This window comes from Coregonus lavaretus, assembly GCF_964263955.1.
Source record: "Coregonus lavaretus genome assembly, chromosome: 17".
NCBI lineage: Eukaryota > Metazoa > Chordata > Actinopteri > Salmoniformes > Salmonidae > Coregonus > Coregonus lavaretus.
The window spans coordinates 14,059,047-14,079,518 of record NC_140004.1 but is presented as its reverse complement, the minus strand read 5'-3'; the positions used below and the strand labels follow the sequence as shown (position 1 = coordinate 14,079,518).

The 20,472-nt window shown below is 39.9% G+C and overlaps 1 protein-coding gene across 1 annotated transcript; it reads left to right on the top strand.

The window, feature by feature from the left end:
* Positions 1-5,085: 5,085 nt before the first annotated feature.
* Positions 5,086-17,686, top strand: LOC311144288 (long-chain-fatty-acid--CoA ligase ACSBG2-like). Its single transcript, XM_084180304.1, has 15 exons — positions 5,086-5,205; positions 7,961-8,035; positions 8,170-8,444; positions 9,135-9,406; positions 11,852-11,940; positions 12,360-12,480; positions 13,067-13,147; positions 13,485-13,634; positions 13,934-14,101; positions 14,268-14,449; positions 15,082-15,315; positions 15,522-15,739; positions 16,010-16,149; positions 16,341-16,584; positions 16,965-17,686. The coding sequence occupies exons 2-15, from the start codon at positions 7,971-7,973 to the stop codon at positions 17,048-17,050; spliced, it is 2,325 nt and encodes a 774-aa protein (XP_084036430.1). The 5' UTR covers positions 5,086-5,205; positions 7,961-7,970; the 3' UTR covers positions 17,051-17,686.
* Positions 17,687-20,472: the final 2,786 nt, after the last annotated feature.

Below are 20,472 nucleotides of genomic sequence, written 5' to 3'. Positions count from 1 at the left end.
TTTTTCTCATTTTGTCTGTCATAGTTGACGTGTACCTATGATGAAAATTACAGGCCTCTCTCATCTTTTTAAGTGGGAGAACTTGCACAATTGGTGGCTGACTAAATACTTTTTCCCCCCACTGTAACTGTCAATCACCCTTGGCCTGGGGCTCCATGCAAGATCTCACCTCGTGGAGTTGCAATGATCATGAGAATGGTGAGGAATCAGTCCAGTACTACACGGGAGGATCTTGTCAATGATCTCAAGGCAGCTGGGTCCATAGTCACCAAGAAAACAATTGGTAACACACTACGCCGTGAAGGACTGAAATCTTGCAGCGCCCGCAAGGTCCCCCTGCTCAAGAAAGCACATATACATGCCCGTCTGAAGTATGCCAATGAACATCTGAATGATTCAGAGGAGAACTGGGTGAAAGTGTTGTGGTCAGATGAGACCAAAATTGAGCTCTTTGGCATCAACTCAACTCGCCGTGTTTGGAGGAGGAGGAATGCTGCCTATGACCCCAAGAACACCATCCCCACCGTCAAACATGGAGGTGGAAACATTATGCTTTGGGGGTGTTTTTCTGCTAAGGGGACAGGACAACTTCACCGCATCAAAGGGATGATGGACGGGGCCATGTATCGTCAAATATTGGGTGAGAACCACCTTCCCTCAGCCAGGGCATTGAAAATGGGTCGTGGATGGGTATTCCAGCATGACAATGACCCAAAACACACAGCCAAGGCAACAAAGGAGTGGCTCAAGAAGAAGCACATTAAGGTCCTGGAGTGGCCTAGCCAGTCTCCAGACCTTAATCCTATAGAAAATCTGTGGAGGGAGCTGAAGGTTTGAGTTGCCAAACGTCAGCCTCGAAACCTTAATGACTTGGAGGAGATCTGCAAAGAGGAGTGGGACATAATCCCTCCTGAGATGTGTGCAAAACTGGTGGCCAACTACAAAAAACATCTGACCTCTGTGATTGCCAACAAGGGTTTTGCCACCAAGTACAAATACTTTTTTCCCTCATTAAAATACAAATCAATTTATAACATTTTTGACATGCGTTTTTCAGAATTTTGTTGTTGTTATTCTGTCTCTCACTGTTCAAATAAACCTACCATAAAAATTATAGACTGATCATTTCTTTGTCTGTGGGCAAACGTACAAAATCAGCAGGGGATCAAATACTTTTTTCCCTCACTGTAAGAGCGTTGTGTCAGTAACTGAAAGGTCGCTGGTTCTAATCCACGAGCCGACTAGGTGAAAAATCTGTCGATGTGTCCTTAAGCAAGGCACTTAACCCTAATGGCTCCTGTAAGTCGCTCTGGATAAGAGCTTCTACTAAATGACGTAAATGTAAATCTTTGGACTTTTATTAATTGCTTTATTCTGTGTTGTTACAGTATTGTTGTTACAGTTGGTCCAACTCAAGGAGTCATAAAAAAATGCACAACCCTCCCCATCATAACAAATATTTTCACATAACCCTCCCCTTGTACTGAAAAAAAAAACAATTGCACACCATCCCCTAGAATTAACTAAAAATACTGTTTTTACGACCAGAAACGACAATAACTGTACGACCCTGTGTTTATAAACGCGGATATCGACTTTGCCACTTCAGCATACTTTTGTGGCACAGTCGATGCCACACAGGGCTACGGGCCAGAAGGTTGAGTGTTCACCAGCCATCACTGACTAGCTCACTCTCCCTGCCTGTTTCATTAGGCCTACACTACGATCAGAGCCGGCTGCAGACAATGATCAGCTAGGGGGAATCAGATTTTCAAAATTTTAATGCCGTATTTATAATTAAATAAAATATATTGAACAAAAATATAAACACAACAATTTCTAAGATTTTACTGAGTTATAGATCATATAAGGAAATCAGTCAATTGAAATACATTAATTAGGCCCTAATCTATGGATTTCACATGACTTGGAATACAGATATGCGTCTGTTGGTCACAGATACAGTTGAAGTCGGAAGTTTACATACACCTTAGCCAAATACATTTAAACTCAGTTTTTCACAATTCCTGACATTTAATCCTAGTAAAAATTCCCTGTCTTAGGTCAGTTAAGATCACCACTTTATTTTAAGAATGTGAAATGTCTCCTTGCTCGCACACGCATTTTTAGTTCTGCCTTCACATTTTCTATAGGATTGAGGTCAGGGCTTTGTGATGGCCACTCCAATACCTTGAATTTGTTGTCCTTAAGCCATTTTGCTACAACTTTGGAAGTATGCTTGGGGTCATTGTCCATTTGGAAGACCCATTTGCGACCAAGCAAATTTAACTTCCTGACTGATGTCTTGAGATGTTGCTTCAATATATCCACATAATTTTCCTTCCTCATGGTGCCATCTATTTTGTGAAGTGCACCAGTCCCTCCTGCAGCAAAGCACCCCCACAGCATGATGCTGCCACCCCCGTGCTTCACGGTTGTGATTTGGCTGCGTATAGGCTACTTACAGTAGGCCCATAAAACAGATAAGGACTTATCCTTAGTGTATGGGTCGCTCAGGTAGGTGTATAGGGATGGGGACCATTCCATCATGATAGGACAATAAATAAACTATATTTATAATTTATTTTAAAATGTATATCCCATATCGGCACAAAATTGAAAGCTCTCTCACATCCCCTGCTCATAAACACACATGGGCTCTGGGATTTGCAACCATTATCCTTTTTCACTCACTTAACTCCACACTTTTCCTAACACAAAAACACACACCCCACATTCCATCACAATACATCCGCACATACCCACATACTGTGCCTTCTATGTCCTCTGTTTGTTGTGTTTTATCTCCACTATGTTGATTTGAGTACTTTAGTTTCCTTATATTTGAAGTTGTATTATTTTGCTAATGATCCTTTCTTCTAATGCTGTCTTATCAAATTATGAAATATTATAATGGAAAGTCTAATACTAATCATTTTACAACATTCCCTATCTAGAATGGTATAGTGTAGTTTATTTCTTTAACAATTGTTATTATTTTATTGCTTTTCTATATATGGTTTTATTACAATCCCTACCATGGCTAGTATTGGGTGTTCCATTATTTGAATCCTCTATGGGAACTTTGTAATATTTAGAAAGGCAATGGAGTAGTCTTTGTGTCTCTGAACATTTGGTTATCAATATACAGTTTATCGACTACTAGAGCTACACGTTTCCCTTTTAATATATTCTCCTTGAAGACTGGGTACAGAACTTTGCGCCGTTCTGCAATTTCTTTTGTGAACTGATCATTCATGCCAGCAAGTCCTTTACCAAGGCTTTTATCCATTATTTTATCTTTAAAGAAAGACATTTGGCAGCGACTGGGCGCTCAGATCTCTGTCCCGAAATGGTGTACATGTTCGAGTTGGATTTTGTCGACAGCTTCGCGTGGGATCTGAAGCGCTGTAAGGAGGAACTCCCTCACTACACCCTCAGGAACTTCTCCTTCTTTCTCTTGGATACCAGTAATGACCAGATTTTCTCTCATAGATCTAGTCTGTATGTCAAGTAAGGCTTCTCTCAGAAATATATTATCCTTTTTATGTTCATTAACGTGCATTTAATTCTGATTGACTGTCCCTTTTAGCTTGTTCTTTTCTTTCTCTATTGTCGCAGCTTTTTCGTCATTCATCTCGAGGCTCGCCTTCAACTCCTTTATATCTTTATTGACTAATTCAAGTATGCCCAGTTTGTCATTTATTGATTTTAACAGATCGGTTTCCACCCTTACTCTGTCAGTTGAGGAGTCACGTTTTCTTTTGGATGTCCTTGTTTACTCTCGTCATGTTTGGGTGTTGCTTGTTTTCGTAATATTTGTCGATACATTTCTCTAGTCTTATGATTTGTTTTGTGTTGTTATCCAGATTGAAGGTTATTACCCACCAGTATGTGAAATGCTAATATTTAGTCTAATTTACAGATATTGAATATTACGTTTTTATCTTGAGGTGATCTACACTGTGTTCAGTCAGCCATCTTTGATTGATATGTTGATTGATGTAATTGTACAGTTGTCCTTTATGTAATTTTTTTTAAATAAACAAAGTTCTGTGAACGATTTAAACAATAATATTTTTTATGTTCTTTTTTTCTCTCAAATTAAAGCAAATGTTTTCGAGATGTCACAAGCAGGACCCAATTTCATAGACAATTTCTAAAAAGTTTGGCCTATATATTGTTGTTGCTATTTTGATATTGTAGCCTTGTTAATATTTCTGTCATATCTCCAGAGACTTGCTGCGGCAATGATAACTGAGGGCAGGTGTGGTGTGACTGGTGGTATGACTAAATGACCTTGGTGCCCAGAATATCTGGAGCACATGGTTGAACTCTCACCTGCATTTACTAAAACACCATGTCCAGCTTCAGACTATTGCAGTTCTCAACTCACACAATCCAACACCCCTCAAGACATAACATAAGAATGATACTTTGACCTAAAATGCAGAATTTAACCACCAGAGATTAAATACAGGTCAATAACAATATAGTTTACATTGATTTGTTACACTTATTTCAATGCAGAGGTGTTTCAAATTACAACAAGTTGTTGTTACACAATGTTTGTTCCACAGATTAAAGATCTGTGTATTGTGGGTCAAAGTATCCTCTTTCCTCATAAACTGTCAGAAGTTATCTTGCTTTATCAATTAATGTTATATCCCCACGATTTAGAACCGATAAGGGCTGACACAATAACTTGCTTTAGTCCAGTCAAAATGACCAGTGTCTTGACCTAAAGTGATAGTTTTACTTCATATTCTTAGAATCAGAAATATATTTCTAATGAAATGTGTCTTAAAACTGTTTAACATTAACTTAAATAGGCACAGCAATGTCAACACTGGCTTAATTTAGATCCCTAGGCTCTAATGTAGTATGCTACCCCCCACACAGCTCCTTGTCAGTTTCCAGCACCTACTGCTGCAGAAGGTAACCTTTGTTCAAGTCTACTGGTGGATCGTTAACTAGCAATTTGACCCTCAGGTATGGGGGAAATTACGTAAGAGAGCAGAAAGACCTGAGTTGGACAGTACTGTCCCCCATACAGCTTATCAGCTGCTGTCCTGGGTGACAGTCCCACGTTGTGCACATCACGTCGAGGTCCATTCAGGTTTTCCCTGCGCTCTCTCCTGCCAAGTTGATGTCCTATAGCACCTGCCTCTGTCTGTCCCTGTCTGAACAAAGTCTCTGAACAAGGTAGGATATTTGCTCTGTCTTTATTCAATAGAATGGTATTATAATTGTCTGCTGAATATTACCACTCTGGAATGAATTCATCAATTTCTTTATGTGTGCTTGGATTCTTTCACGATAGGCTATTTTTTTCATGTGCCAGACCACCACGTCAATCTACAAATCACAGACAGCTCTTGCAACATGTTCCTACAGTCCTTGCTCACCTGTCAGAGTGGTGAACGGGGGTCAATTGTCTGTCTCTGTCTGTCTGTCAGTTTGTCTGTGTCCGTCTGTCTTGGAATTCATTTGTCCATCTGTCTTGGTTTGTGAAATACATTTGAAACAGTTGGACAGTTCTTGCATTATTAACCTCTGAATATTTAGGATTATTTGTACAGCATCTACAGCAAAGCATTGACTGATACTGGGAGGTGTTAAGTTGCCTATAATTGCATGTAATTGTCTAACCATTAAAACCAAGAGTAACTGTGATTTTGACCTTTAGATTGCTTTCTGGTACTGATACAGTAGCTTTCACAGTATATATCCAATGTAATGTTTGAATTTCAGTGGCAAAGGCATGTTCAGAGTGAAAAAATTTGACCAGTAGCCTATAATAGTTGCATGCGTTGGTTGCCTAAGCTATATATAGATAGATACATGTGTTCAAAGCAAACAAACAAACATGACCTAGCCTAGATCTCAGGACATGCATGCAAAAAACATGGTCAAACTAAACTCAACCAAGCAGGTTCCTCGTGTTTTATTGTTTTGCCAACAGGCTCAGGCTTATTCTTTATTGTCTCCTGCTATGATGTGTCTTGTTAAAGCCTGCTTGGACAACTCATTACTTGATGGGTTGAGCCTTGCTCATGTAGGAACATAGATACAGAATTGTCTTTTTTTTGTGTCAACCTGCTTCCTGTTTAGAGGTAATCTGTTAAAGGCCCAGTGCAGTCCAAAACTAGATTGTATATATATTTCCACACTATGAGGTTGGAATAATACAGTGAAATTGTGAAATTGATGATATGCCCTTTTAGTGTATGAGTTGTTTGAAAAGACCGCCTGAAATTTCAGCCTGTTTTGGTGGGATAGAGTTTTGACCTGCCTGCTCTGGTGACATCACCAGGCAGTAAACAGACCAATAAGAAATAGTTCCAATCCTCTCTGCTAATAACAGCTAGTTTTTAGTTTTCCCCTCCCACTTAGACCACTCCCAGACAGTCCTAGCAAAATTCTTGCTTGAGAAATTGTTCTAGCTAAGAAGCTATTTTAGTTTCTTTTTTACAATTTTTAATTTAAAACAATCCCAGTAAGGTACTTAATTGTTACCCAGAAATGATTTGATATTGAGATAAAAACATCTGCATCGGTCCTTTTCTGCAAAAAAACGATGAACTGTAATACATAAATTGGATAGAATCTCTATGCTCTCTTAACCCTCCCGTTGTCCTAGGGTCAAAATGACCCGCCACTGTGTTGAACCAACTTTATTTAATTATTATATTTTTTGGATCATTTGTGAGAAGGAGGCAGTGATACTTTCTTTAAAGTCTCACTGCCTCCTTCTCACAAATGATCCCAAAAATATAATAATTAAATAAAGTTGGTTCAACACAGTGGCGGGTCATTTTGACCCTAGGACAACGGGAGGGTTAAGAGAGCATAGAGATTCTATCCAATTTATGTATTACAGTTCATCGTTTTTTTGCAGAAATGTCAGTAAGCACTAATGTTTGCATCATTCTGTGCAAAAGTTCAGTGTTTACTTTGCCACATAACTTAGGCAATTGTTTTGCAATTATGATGAACTTTGCCCTAGAGACATTTTGACCGTAGTTATCTGATCTATCTGGTCGGATCTTCTGTTCTTTTCTTGTTGAAGTGGTGAAACAAAACAATGTCCTCATGAACCAGATTAGCATTTTCTATCACTGTTATGAGCTATGTCTCAATATTTTAACTGCTCGTTTGGAATTTGAACTGCAGTCAAGTGACACCATCCACCTTTCTCTCTCCATTCATGTTTAGCAGCTTCTTGGCAAAATTGTATACTCAAGGCATGTCATCATTATGACTGTCATAGCTAAACGATAGCAGAGCCGTGTGAAAATTGTCTTCAATTTCAAGATACAAACACTAGATGGCATAATTTCACTGACATTTTTCATCATAGGCTGATTGACTTCATGTCAGAGATAATGATGAGGTATGAGGTATGATGGTCAAGTAACCCAACATGTTACTTTATGTGCACTTCACTACATGCTTTGGGCCTATGTTGTATTTGAGACATGTAATAACCAACATATTTACTATGTGTGTCTATGGAGATAACAACTGTACAGAACCTTGACTGAGATCTGCCTTTGAAGTAGGACAAAAAAGGTTTTTCAGCATAAATACGTGCTCTTTCTCAGTGTCACTTTCTTAGTTAAAAGTCAACCGTCTTTGTGTAACCTACTATATTTAAGTGAAAGATTGGAAAAAGCTCTGCAAATGGTTACAAGTTTTTGGCACAAACCCTTTAATTTCGCCATTCGTTATCAATCGAGCTAAGCAGCTATTGACACAACCCCTGACGCTGTCATGTTGCAATACCCACTCATATAAGGATCCAGGAGGGTATACTTTTTCTCTTGAATTAGTAGAATATCAGGAGCCTTTGCACAAACTATTTAGAGATTTTATTCATTTGATATTTATAGCTCGTTGATCATGATCAAGTGGTTTCTGCACATCTAATGTAGATATTTGACGTATTTTATTTAAGCATTTACAAGATGTCTGAACAAGAGGATTCCATTGTTACCAATGGGGTTCCTGTCGTAGAGAAGAGTTCTGAGAGGTATGTGGACTTATAGTAACCTTCTATGCTGAAGTACCAGTTTATTATTGCTGAATATTCACCAAATAATGGTACAGTGTTTTATGACTGAGTGTTTATTTAAGCATCTTTTATTTTCATATGCTTCATTCTAGTTGTGTGAGTGACATTCCTCTTGGCGAAACCGAACAGTTACCACCAGTCGCCAAACTCCAACAGAACAGAAACCACTCGAGTCCCCTCATCAATGGTGGAGTAGTGGACCATCCACAGCCAAACTCTGAGTCAGAGTCAGATGGAGAGTGCAAAGACAGCCAGGAGACAGCTGCTGTAGAACCTGCAGTGATAACCCCATCAAGCATACCTGAAGTACCAGCCAAACCACCCAGATCACCTGGACTAGAGGGACCTCAATGGGATCCTCTCTCAGGTAATCGCAGTTTATGGTGATCATAGGTAGGGCTAAGAGTTTTTTTATGTAGGAGATGGACTCAATTTAACTGAAGCAGATCAGATGTTTTATCGCATGTAAGACGAACATGATTATGTTTTGTAGTTCATAATTCAGCAGTTATAAAGAAACTTGTGGAACAGTTTGACAGAAATGTGCCTAAAAGCATAATCAGTTCAGGGTTACAGTTATTCTGGTCTTCGAGGAAACATGTTATTTAATCTATGAGGAAGAAAATTTTTAACCTGTCCCCCTTTGCATGTTTTTGACCTTTTCTATTTAATCAGAGCCAGTTTCACCACTCAAACCTAATTGGTGGGTAGGCAGTGACATTCCATAGCTTCCTCTATTCTCAGAATCAACATGATACAGGCAGCTCAGTTCTAGTTAAGAGGGTTCAAATGGTTATACTTCTCACTGAGACAGCGAATGAGGGTGTGGTAGTGATAGTCCAGTCTGATTCTCAGACATAGCCACACCCCCTGACTTCTGTTTTATTTAACCCTTATTTTACCAGGTAAGTTGACTGAGAACACATTCTCATTCTGTACCTACCTGCGGTCCACTGCGTTCTTGTGGGAACAGGGAAAGGGAATACTAGTCTGAGATTACTCCATAAACTACCACTGATGGCAGGCAACTGCTGCCCCTGCTGTCCTCGTACTACAGGTGCCTCGGTGCCCCTGAAGCTGTCGGATGTGTCTCTGGCCCCAGCGGAGCAGCTCTGGTGCACCTCCAGGGACCAGGCGGTCAAGCTGAGGATGACCGAGACAGGGCCTGGCTCCGAGGCCCCCATGACCGTCCACCAGATGTTCCTGGAGACGGTGGAGAGCTATGGAGACCTGCCTGCACTGGCATCTAAGAAAGACGGGCAGTGGGTCACCATGACCTGGAGGGACTATTACCAGCAGTGCCGAGTGGCGGCCAAGAGCTTCCTCAAGGTCTGTTTATTGATGTAGTTGTTGTGCCAGTGTCTGTGCTCTTTAGTTGCTCTCTGTTCTATGCTTAAGTGGAATTTAATCGAAAATGATCTCTCAAAGTTTTTCCGTTGCTCTATCTACAGTATGTTATGATGTACTTTTTGTACCAGGATGTGTTCTGCATTTTTTAGTTGCTCTATATAGACACGTAGCAGTATTTTTCAACTTTGTCAGTGAATTCTAATTAACTATAATGCAGATCTGTTAACATCACTGAAAATCATCTTCAAATAGGCTATGGCAGGGTTCCCCAACTGGCGGCCCACGAGCCGAATTTGGCCCGTGGGTGGTTTTATTTGGCCCCCAAAATTTTCGGAGCAAAATAAAATTATATATAGATTATTATTATTATTACTACCTTTTTTCATTGTTGGAAATAAGACTGAAAAAACTCCAGGAAATTAGCGCCAAGTGATTTTAACTTAAGAAATCTGTTCCCAAGTACTCCCACGGATAATAGAGAGATGCATGATCATATTCAAATGTAAGTAAGGTTTGAAATGATTATGTTTTAGTCAAAGATATCTGTTTGGGATTCTTGCAGTCAATTTGTGGTCTACAAATGATTTGTAATTATACATTTTTTACATTTGACATTTTAGTCATTTAGCAGACGCTCTTATCCAGAGCGACGTACAGTAGTGAGTGCATACATTTTCATACTTTTCATTATAAACTGGGTGGTTCGAGCCCTGAATGCTGATTGGCTGACAGCCGTGGTATATCAGACCGTATACCATGGGTATGACAAAACATTTATTATCAGTGCTCTAATTATGTTGGTAACCAGTTTATAATAGCAATAAGGCACCTCAGGGTTTGTTGTACACTACTGGTCAAAAGTTTTAGAACAACTACTAATTCAAGGGTTTTTCTTATTTTTTTTTACTATTTTCTACATTGTAGAATAATAGTGAAGACATCAAAACTATGAAATAACACATATGCAATCATGTAGTAACCAGAAAAGTGTTAAACAAATCAAAATATATTTTATATTTGAGATTCTTCAAATAGCCACCCTTTGCCTTGATGAGAGCTTTGCACACTCTTGACATTCTCTCAACCAGCTTCATGAGGTTGTCACCTGGAATGCATTTCAATTAACAGGTGTTCCTTCTTAAAAGTTAATTTGTGGAATTTATTTCCTTCTTAATGCATTTGAGCCAATTAGTTGTGTTGTGACAAGGTAGGGTGGGTATACAGAAGAGGGCTATTTTACCAAGAAGGAGAGTGATGGAATGCTGCATCAGATTACCTGGCCTCCACAATTCCCCGACCACAACAAAATTGAGATGGTTTGGGATGAGTCGGACCGCAGAGTGAAGGAAAAGCAGCCAACAAGTGCTCAGCATATGTGGGAACTCCTTCAAGACTGTTGGAAAATCATTCTAGGTGAAGCTGGTTGAGTGTCACGATCGTTACAGGAAGAGACGGACCAAGGCGCAGCGTGATAAGCGTACATTTTATTTCGTACACAACACACAAACAAAACAACAAAACGATACGTGAAGTCCTGAAGTTACACAACACAAACCTTTACGGAACAAGATCCCACAAACTAACTGGTGCCAACAGGCTGCCTAAGTATGGTCCCCAATCAGAGACAACGAGCTACAGCTGTCTCTGATTGGGAACCACCCTGGCCAACATAGATCAACACGATCTAGAACAAAAACATAGAAAACTAAACATAGAAAAATCCACACCCTGGCTCAACATTTAAGAGTCCCCAGAGCCAGGGCGTGACATTGAGAGAATGCCAAGAGTGTGAAAAGCTGTCATCGAGGCAAAGGGTGGCTATTTGAAGAACCTCAAATATAAAATATATTTTGATTTGTTTAATACTTTTTTGGTTACTATGGGATTCCATGTGTTATTTTATCGTTTTGATGTCTTCACTATTATTCTACAATGTAGAAAATAGTAAAAAATAAAGAAAAACCCTTGAATGAGTAGGTGTTCTAAAACTTTTGACCGGTAGTGTATATGGCCAATATACCACGGCTAAGGGCCTTATTGCTTAATTATGTTCCAGCCCCAGACCATCCGCTCAATAAAAAAATCGTCCCGCGGCTGAATCTAGCTGATGATCCCTGGACTATGGGCTATTTAGAATTTGACCTCAAGAGAAAGGGGATTATGAATGTTTACACATCAGAAATAATTTCCTTGTTCTCCCATTGTCATTTCTGTCTCCTTGTAAGAATGGTGCTGGTGAAAAACAAAACACTTGGGTGTGTTAGATTCAAAGCTTAAGTTACATCTCCAGTGTCAAGGAGAGGCGATGAAGTGGAGTAGTTTTCAAAGCATCATGTAGGTCAACAGTAAATGAGGCAGTGTGCCACATTCTTATTGATTATAAATGTTTCTTTCGGACTCTTTCTCTTCCTCCCTCTACTGTAGTTGGGACTGGAGCGTTACCATGGTGTCGGTATTCTGGGCTTTAACTCTCCAGAGTGGTTCATCTCAGACATTGGCTGTATACTGGCTGGGTAATGATAACAAACTTTTAACATGATTAAGATCACTTTATTGGTCAATTGTCCAACCGAAATGTGACATCCGCTTTTAACCCAACCCCTCTGAAAGACACACACAGGTTTTTGGAGAGGTGCTCAAGGGCACAACGGCAGGCCAATGTTTTTCCCCATCAGACCCGGGATTCGAACTTGCAACTCTCCGGTTACTGGCTCGCCTCTCTAACCGCTAGGCTACCTGCCGCCCCTATTATTATACATCTAGCATGCACTATCTTACCATGCACTACCCTGCACTATTGTTCATACTGTAAATGCTGTGAGACTTGGACAACCAGCTGCTTCCTCATAGAAAGTATTCATCCCACACAGCAATCACAGTCTAAACCACCTCAATAAGAAAGTTGTCTGATCTGATGTGTGTTGTGTGCCAGGGGCTTTGCTGCCGGCATCTACACCACCAACTCCCCCGAGGCATGTCTGTATGTAGCAGACAACTGTGAGGCCAACGTCCTTGTGGTGGAGAACCACAAACAACTCCTCAAAATCCTCCAGGTGAGACCCCATAACACATACTGAACTATACTGTTGCCCTGGTTGTGTCTGCCAATAAAATAAAATAGAAATGTCTACAACTCTGGTGATTTAATTAGACGCAGAAAAAATAAGTTTCGATCTGAGTTGGATCTTCGTCAGGTCATACACCACTGTGAAATACACCTACTTAAATAACCTCTAGAGGTATGTACATCTGGTCAATTGACTATATCCAGTCAATTGAATACATATGACACATTAACATCAAAATAAATATTACACAGTAGACATAAAGAAAAACATTAATACATTTTGGTTTGTTTATCCATGTCAAGTAATATAGGTGTGCAATAGATTTTAAAAACGGGTGAGACAAATGCGTATAGAATAATATATAGAGAAAACTAAAAAATGCCAATAGCCATAGAACCTATGCACAGAATTATGCAAACATCCATCCAGAATTATGAAAAAAAGAATTTAAAAAAAGTATGAATCCAATACTGCGCTCTGTTTTATTTGTAAGTCGATCAAGTGAATATGTTTCTTGTTTTTGTGCCAAAATGATTAATTCTAAAATTCCTACTTTGTCCATACCTTTCAGATTAAGGACCAGCTTCCACACTTGAAAGCTATCGTTCAGTACAAGGATGAACTGCAACAGAAGCTGCCAAACTTGTACACTGTAAGTTTGCATCGAAAGAATATCTATAAGCAAGATCAAGTTTAGCCAGCTGGAAAAAAACATTATTTATTTGCATAATAGATAGCAATGTTAGTAGCACACAGTATTTTCTATAATTTTTCATGTCCTACACTGTAACTGTGAGACTGTTAATCCATTCACATTACTGAGAAAACTGAGCCAAGTCGAGCTGAACTGGGCTGGCTTTGCTACACATCCACCATAGTTGTTGGAAAGGATAATGTGAAAAGAAAATATCCAAGCCAGCACAGTACGATTCGGATTGGATCTATAATGTGAACCAGGCGTTACTGACTCAACCTCTGTCCTCCTACAGTGGGCTGAGTTTATGAAGCTGGGTGAAGAGGTGTCTGATGAACAGCTGAATGCTGTGGTGGACAGTCAGAGGGCTAACCAGTGTTGTACGCTCATCTACACCTCTGGAACCACAGGCAAACCCAAAGGGGTCATGCTGAGTCATGACAATGTGAGTAATGACAATGACATGACAATAAAAATAGGCTATTGAGGAAAAAGCTCTATATTGACATGTACATTTACTGTACTGCAGTATCCAGCTGGCTCCCCCTTCATCCTCACAGGATGTGGTGGCTCCCTCAGACACATTACATTAGTACTATATGGTGGAGATAGCTCTGGGGCCACTGGGCACCGGATACAGTATGTGAAAGAGTCACAATTTTGTCCATGTATTGTTCACGGCAAGGACAAACAAAAACGTAGCTTATAGTTTTTCCTCTAAGTGGTGACCGACTCTCTCCTCAGATCACCTGGACTTCAAATGCGGCGGGCACCATGCCAGATCTGAAACATGGTGAGGAGGTGGTGGTGAGCTACCTGCCCCTGAGCCATGTAGCTGCCCAGGTCAACGACATGTGGATCGCCATGAGATTCGCAGGGGCGACGTATTTCGCAGAACCAGACGCCCTGAAGGTCAGAATCCCTAACTATTATACTACAGATAATGATGCTGTGCATTACTTTCCTTTCAAAATGCTATTTACAATGAGAACAATTGATTGAGGTGTAGTGGTTTGGTTTTCACTTGGTTGGGAAGGGTGGGACTGGAGTAACGGGATGTAACTTGATGATTTCATAGGGCTCTTTGGGGAATACACTGAAAGAGGTGCGCCCCACCAGTTTCCTGGGAGTTCCCCGTGTGTGGGAGAAGATGCAGGAGAAGATGAAAGCCATTGGTGCCAAGTCCTCTGGTATGAGGAAAAGAGTGGCAGACTGGGCTAAATCCATCGGATTGCAAGCCAGCTACAGTGCCATGAATGGGTAAGGATTTATCTCAGGTTCTTGTTGTTCAATCAAACCCACACTTCAGAAATAATGCAGATTTTCAGTGCATCAAATTTCACCCATAGACATGATCTTATCAACAACAATAAAATAAAACCATGTATCCTCACTCACGCCCAAATAGCATTTTTTGTATTCTTAACTAGATTCAATTCCAGCCAAGTTTGGCGACTAGTAAGTATTTTTTAACCTCCCGCTTTGGGCTGGATGTGTCAATGTGTTTTTTTCATTCATGCATAATCTGTGAGCAGAATTACTGTCTTACCTCAATTAGCCAGGAAACCCCTAGTTTGTTTACTAGAAGCTGTGCGGCACCATTTCCCCTACATTTTCCACCACATGGGCCAGCCCCCTAGCAATTAGAGTTCCAGCCAATCAGCCCCTCACCATTTGAGTGACAGCTAGCAAGATGCACACACAGCAGAGCGAGAGACAGTGGTGCACATATCTGCACATGTGTGATGTAGTACCTAATTTTCAGGGACCGCCTTTGGCTCGTGAGTGCCACTTTCAGAACTACTGGCTTAAAAGTATACAAAAGTAACAGAGAATCTCGTTAATCTTTTACACCATGTGTGTTATTCCTCCCTGTTTGTTGTGGATTCCAGTGAGAACCTGGTGCCCTGGGGCTTCATGCTGGCAAACAACCTGGTGTTTAAGAAGGTTCGCTGGGCCATGGGCCTGGACCGCTGCAGGAACTGCTTAACAGGAGCAGCACCCATCACTAAGGAGACCCTGGAGTACTTCATGAGCCTTAGCCTCCCCTTGTATGAGCTTTATGGGATGAGTGAAAGCACCGGCCCTCACACCATCTCCTGGGAGAATAACTTCAAGATCATGAGGTCAGCAACTAGAAAACTAGGATGTCCACTGCCATTTTTAATGACTGTTTACATTCATTAATTTGTAGTTGACAAAACTATCATTGTAATAGCAAAACATGAATTGATACCGATAAGCCATCAGATATAAAAGTGACATTTAATACCTTGCTTTGCGGTCTCACTGTATAAAGAATTGACAGAAAATATCATGATGTTGTCCTCAGCTGTGGAAAAGTGGTGATTGGCTGCCAGACAAAGTTAGACAAGCCAGACGAGAATGGGAATGGTGAGATCTGTTTCTGGGGGCGTCATGTGTTCATGGGCTACCTGAACGAGCCAGAAAAGACTGAGGAGGCCCTGGACCAGGAGGGCTGGCTGCACTCTGGAGACCTGGGCAAGCACGACAAGGACAACTTCCTGTTCATCACAGGGAGGATAAAGGGTATAGTACTTATTTATAGTTTATTTTCTAGATGTACAGTATATAGCCACTACACAACATGGCTGCCAGTGTTGGGTGTCGATGGGAGTAAGATGCTGTTTCTCCTAGACACTGATCTAAGGTCAATTTTGTGTACCTTCCCCTGATCCTAAGTCTGTGCCTAAGGGTAACTTCTACCTTGAGCCTGGATATACAAGATAATCATAGTTGAACATCATGTAGATCTATGATCTAAATATCTAGCTAAGTATGACATATCTTGTCCTGCAGAGCTGATCATAACAGCAGGAGGGGAGAATATTCCACCTGTGCCCATTGAGGATGCAGTGAAAGCAGAGACTGCCATCATCAGCAACGCCATGTTGCTCGGAGACAAGCTGAAATTCCTCTCCATGATGCTCACGCTCAAAGTAAGGCCTCAAACGTTAGATGTGGACTGTATTGCCAACTCCTATGTTCATTGGCATGCTTTAGAATTATTGCTTTAGAATTATTAAGCAATTAGAATAGAATTATACAGCACAAACAGATCTGGATCCAGGCTCTGTTCAGAAAGACTCCTGGATCACTCCTAACCTTTGACCCCACTCTCCCTCCGTAGTGTGTAGTCGACGACAATGGCGATCCGACGGACGAGCTGACCCCAGAGGCCTTGGCGTTCTGCCAGCAGCGTGGCGTCGTGGCAACCAAGGCCTCTGAGATTATAGCCAGTAAGGAGCCAGCTATTTACAAGGCCATTCAGGAGGGCATAGAGCGCGTGAACGCTAAGGCCCCCTCCAACGCCCAGAGGGTCCAGAAGTGGTTTATTTTGGACAGAGATTTCTCCATATCCGGGGGAGAACTGGGTGAGTCAATCAGTGTGAAAAATATATTTTTATTAAATTAAAGCTAGTTTGCTAAACTAAAGCTAGTTTTGTGACGTTACTGTATGTAATTTTCAATAGATAATTAGCTTTTTCATAATTTGACACACTTTTACAAAGAACTCTGAGAGTGAAGTAAATGTTTTGCCAGTAATGTTCATCACGTATAGTATCTGACAAGGCAGTCTTGTGACTGTTTCATACTAAACAACATTCCTCTGGATACCATTGCATGATATCATCTTTCTTCCATGCTGTTGAGTATGTCAAATGTGATTGGAGCACAAGAAAAAGAGGACACTCATTTTGAGAGCACGTTAAGTCTGATTGAATATCATTTCCTTCTTCTATATTCTCTCCAGGACCTACCATGAAACTAAAGAGGGGGGTTGTTGTCAAAATGTTCCAGGAGAAAATCAACGCTATTTATGGAATGGCACAAGAATAACAGAGGGACTCAAAAAGGACTGGAGAACATTGGACTGTTGTAGTTATTGACCTATTAAGTGCATCTGCTCCATATCAATATTTAAGCTGTTTTTATGTACATAAGATTACACAGCAATGATATTAGCACTTTTTTGTAAATATACCGTATAATCATCATCGCCAAATCTAGTGTCCACGACTGTGCAAGCAGTTTGTGCTTCTGGTAAGCTACTCTGCAAAAAGGAACTGTAATTGCAACCATAGCGAAAATGTCAAAGTCGTATCACTGTCATAGGCTTTTTTGTTTATTATTTGTAAAATATATGAACATGTTTGCAAAAAAACACTTATGTTCTCTCAACATGTTCCAGGAGAATCTAAAGACATACCAAGGGCAATCATTTAGCAATGCTATATTGTACACATCATTTTAAGTAAAGGACAATGATATCGAAACAAATGATTTTATCATTGTTATGTTTGTCAAGTGATTTCATAAAAATACTACTTTGAATCACAATAACATGGGTGATACACTAATACATTTGTTTGAATTTTACCCAATGCTTTTCCGTGTACATTAAGAAATATTAAAATGTAAATGTGTATGTGTTAAATGAACATGATCAATAAAATCAGAAAGGATTTAAAGCCATCAAGCTGTTCTGGACAATAAAAGTAACTTTGGTAGTATCTTACATGCACCTTACTTGCTGCTGTCCAAGTTAGTGTCTGTTGTTTCACTGGAACAGCAATTACGAATCTCCTCATCAGAGAACAGTGCCAGTGATGTGACAGCTATGACTTGATAGAAACCATTTGTGAAGAGGCTTTATACTCCGGAAATATAATTACCATCGGAGGTTCTGCTGAGCTAGCTACATACAGTGCATTCGGAAAATATTCAGACCCCTTGACTTTTTCCACATTTTGTTACGTTACAGCCTTATTCTAAAATGGAGTAAATTGTTGTTTTTCTCTCTCATCAATCTACACACAATACCCCATAGTGACAAAGCAAAAACAGGTTTTTATTAATTTTTGCAAAATTATAAAAAATTAAACACTGAAATATCAAATTTCTATAAGTATTCAGACCCTTTACTCAGTACTTTGTTGAAGCACCGTTGGCAGAGTATTCAGGACCCTTCCCCTTTTCCACATTTTGTTACGTTACAGCCTTATTCTAAAATGGATTTAAAAAATAATAATCTTCATCAATCTACACACAATACCCCATATTGACAACGTGAAAACTGGTTTTTAACATTTTTGCAAATTTATTAAAAAGAAAAAACAGAAATACCTTATCTGACACACAGTACCAGTCAAAAGTTTGGACACACCTACTCACTCAAGGATCTTTCTTTCTTTTTTACTATTTTCTACATTGTAGAATAATAGTGAAGACATCAAAACTATGACATAACACTTATGGAATCATGTAGTAACCAATAAAGTGTTAAACAAATCAAAATATATTTTATATTTGAGATTCTTAAAATAGCCACCGTTTGCCTTGATGACAGCTTTGCACACTCTTGGCATTCTCTCAACCAGCTTCATGAGGTAGTCACCTGGAATGCATTTCAATTAACAGGTGTGCCTTCTTAAAAGTTAAATTGTGAAATTTCATTCCTTCTTAATGTGTTTGAGCCAATCAGTTGTGTTGTGACAAGGTAGGGGTGATATACAGAAGATAGCCCAATTTGGTAAAAGACCAAGTCCATATTATGGCAAATAAGCAAAGAGAAACAACAGTCCATCATTACTTTAAGACATGAAGGTCAATCAATACGGAACATTTCAAGAACTTTGAAAATGTCTTCAAGTGCAGTCGCAAAAACCATCAACCCGTTATGATGAAACTGTCTCTCATGAGGACCGCCACAGGAATGGAAGACCCAGAGTTACCTCTGCTGCAGAGGATACGTTCATTAGAGTTACCAGCCTCAGAAATTGCAGCCCAAATAAATGCTTCACAGAGTTCAAGTAACAGACACATCTCAACATCAACTGTTCAGAGGAGACTGTGTGAATCAGGCCTTAATGGTCGAATTGCTGCAAAGAAACCACTACTAAAGAACACCAATAAGAAGAAGAGACTTGCTTCGGCCAAGAAACACAAACAATGGACATTAGATCGGTGGAAATTTGTCCTTTGGTCCGGAGTCCAAATTGGAGAGTTATGGTTCAAACCGCTGTGTCTTTGTGAGACGCAGTGTGGGTGAACGGATGATCTCCGCATGTGTATTTCCCACCGTAAAGTGTGGAGGAGTAGGTGTTATGGTGTGGGGGTGCTTTGCTGATGACACTGTCTGTGATTTATTTAGAATTCAAGGCACACTTAACTAGCATGGCTACCACAGCATTCTGCAGTGATACACCATCCCATCTGGTTTGGGCTTAGTGGGACTATCATTTGTTTTCAACAGGACAATGACCCAACAAACCTCCAGGCTGTGTAAGGGCTATTTTACCAAGAAGGAGAATGATGGAGTGCTGCATCAGATGACCTGGCCTCCACAATCCCCTGACCTCCACCCAATTGAGATGGTTTGGGATGAGTCGGACCGCAGAGTGAAGGAAATGCAGCCAACAAGTGCTCAGCATATGTGGGAACTCCTTCAAGACTGTTGGAAAAGCATTCCAGGTGAAGCTGGTTGAGAGAATGCCAAGAGTGTGCAAAGCTCTCATCAAGGCAAAGGGTGGCTATTTGAAGAATCTCAAATATAAGATATCTTTTTTATTTGTTTAACACTTTTTTGGTTACTTTTTGGTTACTAATTTTCACATTCTGTCATAAAGAGCACATGTTCAACTTAATAAAAAAACTAGTTTTCCCATCTCAAGAAAAAAAGGACTATAGTAAGAACCTTCAGTCAACTACACACTGCAGAATGCTGACCTACTTTGGTTAACATTTGTTCATTATTATGTTCAAAATGTGTTTACGTATTACAGTATTCAATTAATCATTGAATTAATAATAGCTGACTATCATTAATGAATAACTGCAAAATAGAACATCTATTTTACTCCATATGAAAAACTTGTACACACATATTATTTACAGTTTATGATACTGTAATGCCCCCATGTGGTAACAATCATTGATTCTAGTAAAAATAATATGCTGATGCACACCCATATTTTTTTTGAAGAGGTGCTGACTAAAGTAAGTAAACTGTGTAAAAATAATTACAACTCTGAAGAAGGCACTGCGTGGCGGAACGTTGGTTATACCCATTAAATTGTTGGGATCATATTTAGAGAGTGCAACTTTATTTTATAACAATCATTTATGACAATTATGGATTGATTGATTCGGCCTGCGGGCCTTATGTTTGACACCCTAGCCCTATACCTTCAATGACTCATTCTACCATTTTAAATATTTGCTTAATTCAACTCACCCAAATGTAGCTTGTGTCTTTATAG

Coding starts and splice junctions, on each gene's coding strand:
- LOC311144288 (XM_084180304.1), top strand. CDS start 7,971: ATGTCTGAACAAGAGGATTCCATTGTTACCAATGGGGTTCCTGTCGTA. Junction 8,036..8,169: donor GTAGAGAAGAGTTCTGAGAG/GTATGTGGACTT, acceptor GCTTCATTCTAG/TTGTGTGAGTGACATTCCTC. Junction 13,635..13,933: donor TCATGCTGAGTCATGACAAT/GTGAGTAATGAC, acceptor CTCTCTCCTCAG/ATCACCTGGACTTCAAATGC.